We start from the raw sequence: 8,226 nt of genomic DNA, 5'->3' as shown, positions 1-8,226 counted from the left end.
TGACTAAAGAGCAGCAGATATAGGCTTCCTGAACAAACATTATAGAGTAAATCTAAATGCCATGGTTGACATCAGAATACAGACAGAGCTACGCTATATTATCATTGCTCTCGGGCAGAAACCACATATTATGTCCATGTTTAAAATTGAAATGAATGTCCGTATACTTATCATCATACATAAGACTGTCACAGAAATGTAGTGAAAATGGGTCATAACATACATGACACATAACATGTGTTGTTTTCACTTTTGTTATTAAAACATGTTTTTTTGTAAATTGTTAATAATACAACAATAAAATACATATACAAGGTTTCCCCCCCGACAGGGACGATATAGTAGTCATTATTCCATATAACATCATGTTAGTCTCCTGACTCTTACATTCACATTAACACATTCTGGGCGGGAACCCCTTTTGGTGTTTTTTAAAGCATTATTGAAAAATAGCCATTTTTGAAAGATTGAGAAAATGTGGCGCAAATCTTTGAATATATATATATATATTCTTTCAGAGCGAACGTTTTTAACTCAAATCTTTGCTTCTGCATGGGGAGGTCCCTGGAACTATACATATTTTCAGATTGGGGTCCGCAGCCAAATACAGATAATTCTGGGGGTCCTTGACATGAAAAAGGTTCAGCATCACTGATATAGAACCTATAGGTTGTTCAGAAAACCGAAGACATTATTTTAGAACCGGCCTCAGGTCTAAATGGGCTAGAGACGTGAACATAACATCCTCTCAGGCCTCATTCACACATACCAAACACCAATCAAGCAAATGTTTTTCACACGTACCAAACACCAATCAAACAAAACGTTTTTTTTTGGGGGGGGCCAACACAATGCTTTTCCAATGGTAGTCACATGGTTTGACCAAACATTTTTGTTTGATGAAGGGAGAGGGACAGGACACCACTATAGCAAACAGCAATCAAACACAAATGTTTGATCAAACCATGTGACTCCCATTGGAAAAGCATTGTGGTGGCCCAAAAAAAAAAAAAAAACTACCAAACATTTCCTTGATTGGTGTTTGGTCCGTGTGAATCTCCTGACTCTTCCACACTCGCAGCAGGTGCACTGGAATGAAACCTCTGTAAGTGACCTGGAGCGTTTCACTGCATGCGTGAGGAAAACCACAAGACAATTAATGATTACATTGTGTCTCTCTAAACCCAAACGTCCTTTTGAAAAAGGCCCTTTTCCGTTCCCTTCTGTAGTTGTTGTTGTTGTTGTTGTTGTTATTGTGCAGCAGCAGGTGTGCACGGCGCGGCTGCATGCTGAGTGCTGGGGACATAATTACACGTTCTGGTAATTCGAATCTGCAACGGCCACTTGATTACTGCCATTATAATTCCACAGCGTGCACGAAAAGGGAGAGGTTTCGATCAAAGAGCAACGTGTTTCTGTGTGTATACTGTATACCGAAATACACAGTCAACTCTGGGCTGTTTAATCAAACAGCTCTCATGGTTTGTTTCATTTAAAAAGAAAATATCATTTTGATAGACGTGTACAAATATTTGGTCATGTGTATATGCATTTTTGCTAAAAGAAAAATCAGTGAAACTACTATCTCTCAACCTTGCTTCGTCGGAAGGCCATTAATTACTATGGATTTTTATTATTATTATTACTGATTTCAGATCTATTTGTTGAAATTAATAAATAATTGTCTATTCACAATCTGGTTATTGGACAGAATAATGTTACAGTCAGGATAACTCATGAATGGATGGATATAGGTATTGAATATAAAATGAGCAATATATATTTATTATGGTTTGGCGATTAATTGGATCTGCTTTTTGGGTATATCTGATCAAGCGCATCAGTCCCAACCATAGGGACTCCGAATCCCCTGTACCTAAACAGCAGATCCAAAACGACAGGTGGTAGCTGGGGTGGAGGAGGATGAGACAGGTGGTAGCTGGGGTGGAGGAGCAGCAAAAGCATAACGCAACACAGCAGAATCAGTGAGCAGCAGCAAGCCAGCAGGATGAGCGAACTTCCAGTTTAAATAATCGGTATGAAGCTGGAATGAGTGTGTGATTGGATGAAGTGAATCATGTGAATGGAGTGTGTGATTGGATGAAGTGAATCATGTGAATGCAGTGTGTGATTGGATGAAGTGAATCATGTGAATGCAGTGTGTGATTGGATGAAGTGAATCATGTGAATGCAGTGTGTGATTGGATGAAGTGAATCATGTGAATGCAGTGTGTGATTGGATGAAGTGAATCATGTGAATGGAGTGTGTGATTGGATGAAGTGAATCATGTGAATGGAGTGTGTGATTGGATGAAGTGAATCATGTGAATGCAGTGTGTGATTGGATGAAGTGAATCATGTGAATGCAGTGTGTGATTGGATGAAGTGAATCATGTGAATGAGAACGTGATGCTGAGGTGGCCCAATGACCGACCGGCGGTAACTGCACTGATTTTCCTGACTGAACTTACTCTGTGCATGTCTGTGTCTGTGACAGGTAGTGACATGTCTGTGTAGTATGACTGGTAGTATGTCATGACTCATGGTAGTATGTCGAACCAACATGTGCGTCCCGGAATAATCTATTACCGCGTGTATGATCCTGCTCCCAAACTCTACACTGATGAACTGTGTTGTTTGTTTGCACCTCCAAGACAATGGCGGGGGGACATGGCCACGCCCCCAAATTACCCCCCCCCCCTTCTGTATTTTCGCCCCACTAAATGGAACCCTGATAGACGGGGGGCAGAATGCTTATATGCAACAGGCTCGTGTCGCACAGATCTGTTGAGCAGATGGTGTGGAGTTGACACGTTCAAAGAAGATTGAGGTCAAAGCAAAAGTCATCGAAGCCCATGATGAGTCTGAGATGTTGAAATACACACACACACACACACACACACACACACACACACACACACACACACACCCGCTGGCTCGACAAGCTGTGAGAGACGCGTAATCTTCTTCTTTGTGTTTGCTGTCCATGTCTTCTCTCTCAAGCACTGTGCGTGTGTGTGTGCGTGCGTGTGTTTCTGTGTGTGCGTGGCGTGCGTGCGTGTGGCGTGCGTAATTCTGTGTACATAGAAAACACTGTTTGCAGCAGCAGGTGTGGAGCCACCCGCTGAGTGCACACGCACCTGCTGCTGCGAGGGTCGTTTCACACCCTGCCTGAGCGCCACTTAAAGACTGCCAGGCAGAGGCAATCTTCACTGCACTTTAGGACTGCCAGGAAGAGAAAATCTCTTTTTTTCTCCAACTATACGCTGTAGCACTTCAACTTAAAGACAAAGTGAAGTGAAGTCATGCTGCCTCGGCTGTTGCAACACGATGAGATCATGAGATGCACCTCATCATGTTGACTGATGATCTGAGCTCATTTAGGAGGCATTTCTTTGGGAGCGTTGATGCATCTTTTATTGCTTTTCATGCAGCTGGTAATTAATGAGGTGTTTTGTTGAAAGTTGCGGCTAATGTAGTAATAAAAATATGTTATATTGTATTTGTGACGGTTCCCTATATTGTGTTATATGTATATTACTCTTAGGTTGTCTGGTTTAGGTATATGTTGTGTTTACTGTTTGACCTATAGTATAACTTCTGTTCTTTGTATCCAATAGGATTGGGGAGCAGAGCTACTCATGATCAGCCTAAGTGGCTCGCACCTGGGCCCGGGTGTCGACGCCCTATAAATGCCTGCTTCCCCAGATCTGTTCCTTTCATTTGCCTCCTGCACTCCACCATGCACACTTCTCAACATTTCTGTTAATACATACAACACGCACACACATACATCTCACTCATGCATACACGCACTACACCACTGACTACTGATCTCCACACTTCATCTGTTCAATCATGATTTATTCCTTACCTTTACTTATTTTTGTTTAGTTAATAATTTATATTTCTTTGGTCAACTGCGTCTCCCCTGTTTTTTGTTGTGTATCTTGGCACCCCCTAAGCCAGGTATACATAACATATTAGACTAGGCTATGGCAAAAAAAACAGCTTGGATTAAATAGCCTTTTATTAAATGCAGCAGTGCTAATCGCTGTACCCGTGGCCCATGTGGTGAGTACTTTATATTTTAAATCTGAATTTTTATTTACACATTTTCACTGTAAATGTAGCGATCGCTTAAAACAGGCGGAAGTTAAGCCATGAGTGTCATGTGAACCATGGCTAAAGGCTCATACATAGTCTGGATTTTCGGTGGTGAGGTGACCACCGCTCCGGTGGTGAGGTGACCACCGGAGCTAAAATAACGTTGAGCGGTAGTAAAAACAGAGAGAAGGGCTGGTTTGCTCTTCACCGCGGCTCGTGACGTCATGTTTTTGATTGATTGATTAAAATATTTATTAACAGTTTGCAGAATTACAGTACATTTCAAGCACAAACTCAATACAAAGACTGTTAACTGTGAGTGGACGACCCAATTAAGCATTACACTTTTGTTTTTTGTTTCTTGTAATTTCTAATTAATTCATGTGCCACTGCTCTTTCTAAACAGACATATCGGCTGGTGTTGTAAACCATGGCTACTACTGGTGTGTAGTTTAAAGAGTTTTTAAAACTGTGACATGTCATGGACAGACTGGTAAACAAACTGCTGTTTGGACCCCATCTAGTGTTCATCAGCAGACACTACGTCTCTGTCTGAGGATCAGCCTATTATATGCTATCAGTGGTGTTGACTGATGGTTGAATAATATTTTATTAACAGTTTGTAAATAGTACAGTGGTACGATCACTGATCAAGCATATCTGTCTTCATACAATGATGACATCAACCTCTTTGATGTATCTCTCATTCTCTCTCTCTCTCTCTCTCTCTCTCTCTCTCTCTCTCTCTCTCTCTCTCTCTCACTCACTCACTCACTCACTCACTCACTCACTCACTCACTCACTCACTCACTCACTCACTCACTCACTCTCTCCTCACCACCACCTCGCTCCCCCCCCCCCCTCCCCCCCCCTGGAAATCCGGAACAAATGTCATGCTCTATAATGTGGACATGGACGATTATGAATCAATCACAAATGTCAAAAATGACTTTGACAAGTGAAATATCTTTTGTGTTTTTATTTTCAGGTAATTGATCATTATAAAGCAGTGGGAAATAAATAATAGTAATAATAATAATAATAAATAATATAATAATAATAATAATAATAATAATAATACATTTTAATTATATAGCACTTTACATTCTCACAAATCTCAAAGCGCTTACAGAGTTAAAAGCATGGCAAAAAAAAGCAAAAGGTAAAACAGCATTATATACAACAATCAAATTCGTGGTAACCGGCCTATAGCCAGACGATAAGGGTCAGGTTAAAACTAATTATACCACAGGTTGTTTCGAGGAAGCAATCTGATTGGTGGGTGTAATATGGTCATATGTCTCGTCAGGATCCTAGCTGAGCTGTTTTGAATGTATCCACACTTTTCCTGGGCTGTGTGTGCTCCAGTTCCTGTTGATTTCATTGGATATCATTGGTCATCTGACCAGTTTCATTGGCTTTCATTGGATCAAATCGACAGGAACTGGAGCACACACAGCCCAGGAACAGTGTGGATTGGGGCCTCAGGCAATTTTTTCAACCCTTTTTTGGACACGCAGGGTCAGGAAACAGAGCTGATCTACAAGCCTACACTGTGTTGCATCAGCGACGCGTTGGGAGCTTGGAGATCGACTGAGGCGGAGCTATATAGTTATCTGATCCAAAACATCATTCTCGTGCCCTGATAGTCTGATCTCAAGTTGGGATATCATGGATGTATAACGACCAAATAAGGCCGACGGGCAATAGGCGAGTTAACTGTTAGAAGTGCTATATTGCATAACTGACGATGCCAGGGAGGCTGTCTGCGGACAAACATCTCGCCCTGTGTAGCCTGGCTATCCTGTGTGTGTGTGTGGCGTGCATGCAGAGAAAGGGGCGTCCTGTGTCGGTCTCGCGCTTGTAGGCTACTGTATCACGGCATATCCTGCATGTGTGTGAAATGTCAAAATTAATAAAAAACTAATGATGTGTATAGCCTATATCGGGTCTGGATCGCGTCTTGGTGAACTCTTGCAGTGTGTTATCCTTAGTCGGCGATCAATCGTTTAGTCTGAAAGCCACACAGATATAATGACAGACAATTTTAAAAAAAAAGACTCCTGTAGTGTGAAATACATAACAATCTGATGACTCGCCGACAACTTTAAAACTCATACAGAGTGTATAATCTTTAGAAGAGCTGAGAGAGAAGAGCTGAGAGAGAAAAGCTGAGAGAGAAAAGTGAAGAACTCACCCTCAGCTTGAGCTTGTTGTACACGGCATCAATCACGCTGCGTCTGAGAACACGGCCTCTTCGGAGACCTTGGGAGCCCCGGGGAAACACACCAGCACCACGCTCATATTGTCCCTGCTCCCCTGGAGAACCAGACCGGAGAGAGAGAACAACACATAAACACACCAGCACCACGCTCATATTGTCCCTGCTCCCCTGGAGAACCAGACCGGAGAGAGAACAACACATAAACACACCAGCACCACGCTCATATTGTCCCTGCTCCCCTGGAGAACCAGACCGGAGAGAGAACAACAACACATAAACACACCATGCAGCACCACGCTCATGTTGTCCCTGCTCCCCTGGAGAACCAGACCGGAGAGAGAACAACACATAAACATAACATTTCATTCTTGGTGAAATTATCCTCTTGGGATATATAGTCTCATATCACAATATTGAAATCCAATCAAAGTATTTATTCTATGCTTCAATCAATATGTGTATACATTCCCTACCATGTGCAGGCACGTGTCCAACACTTCGTTGCAGACTTTCTCCAGGTCGTCGCACACCTGTAGCCTCGAGCGCACAAACCTGCACAGCTCCTCGTTGGACATCACGTCCCAGACGCCGTCGCAGGCCAGCACCACGAACTCGTCTCCCTCCGCTGCGCGCTCCATCGCGGTAACCTCGGGCTCGGCGCTCACCGGCTGCTCCTTGGGACCCTTGCCCGCCACGCCCTTGTACTCGTAGTCCCCCAGGGCCCGGGACATGGCCAGGGAGCCATTGACCCTCTGGTCCGTGACATGGCCGCCGGCGTTCTGGATGCGTTCCATCTCCCGCGGGTCGCAGGGCTTGTGGTCCTTGGTGGAGAAGCAGACCCGTCTGTTTCGGCACAGCACGGCCCGCGAGTCGCCGCAGTTAATGAAGTAGAGGCGGTCGGGGCTGAGCAGCAGGCCCACCGCCGTGCAGCCGCTGGGGTCCGGCTCCGGGCCCTGCTGCTGCATGGCCGGGAGGCGGCGCATGTGCTCGTCCATCCGCAGGAAGCCCTCCTTCACGGCACACTCCACGGAGCCGGCGGGCCGGCGGGCCCCGGAGCAAACACAGAATGTGTTCCAGCATGTGGCCGGAGCAGTATTCGGGGACCCGGGAGCCGGCATGCCCCGAAACGAACACAGAATGAGCTCCAGCATGTGGTCGGAGCAGTAGTCGGCCACCCGGGAGCCGGCGTGGCCGTCGTACACGGCGAAGAAGGACCAGTCGGCGTATCCTTCAGGGAGTCCGACCACGGCCGTGTGGGCGTCCTCCATCTCCCTCCGCCAGCCCTGCATGGAGCTGAGGCCGTAGCGCAGCCCGTTGCCGTCGCCGTGGGCGCTGTGCTTCTCCGTCTTCGGTGTGTCCAGGAATGCACCCATAGTTTCACCGTCTGACCGCTGCAGGGAGAACAACAACCATCCCATCCCTTTACACTTTTGCCCAGTGGACTTTAACTTTTGTTTAGGGCAGTAAATGACAACGTAAGACGTCATGACGATATAAATACATATTGTAACTAACTTGTTTCATACAAGAAACAGCCAGGATGGATAAAGAAAATAAACAGTACAGCTGTAACCAATTTGGAAAAATAAAAGGTACATTGAAACAGAACTGGAGCGAAGAAAAAAAGCAGCCAGATTCTTGGCTGCAACCTCGTCAAATATATGGACGTACAAAAGCAAAATAAAGGCCCCCCTCACTTTTGAAAACCTCTAAAAGTAAAGAGATAATACATTAATGTGGCAAAATAAATCAGCTATAGGTACGGATGGGAGAATCACTTCGAAACATGCGTTTCGCATTCATGATGGATGCATGGCTTGCAGTGTTGTGTTCAAAAGGAAATAAATGGAGTGAAACTCCTCTGTCCTGCAAAACACTAGACCAAATTGAATCCC

At 44.6% G+C, this 8,226-nt stretch overlaps 1 protein-coding gene across 1 annotated transcript; it reads right to left on the bottom strand.

The window, feature by feature from the left end:
- Positions 1 to 6,336: 6,336 nt before the first annotated feature.
- Positions 6,337 to 7,704, bottom strand: LOC308324336 (protein phosphatase 1B-like; the record flags this gene model as incomplete). The annotated part of the gene is made up of 2 exons (XM_080776378.1): positions 6,337 to 6,426; positions 6,805 to 7,704. The coding sequence occupies 2 exons, from the start codon at positions 7,702 to 7,704 to the stop codon at positions 6,337 to 6,339; spliced, it is 990 nt and encodes a 329-aa protein (XP_080632504.1).
- Positions 7,705 to 8,226: the final 522 nt, after the last annotated feature.

This window comes from Protomyctophum bolini, assembly GCF_963924005.1.
Source record: "Protomyctophum bolini genome assembly, chromosome: 11".
Taxonomy (NCBI): Eukaryota; Metazoa; Chordata; class Actinopteri; order Myctophiformes; family Myctophidae; genus Protomyctophum; species Protomyctophum bolini.
The sequence above is the reverse complement of the archived record's forward strand: the minus strand, read 5'-3'. Positions and strand labels throughout refer to the sequence as shown.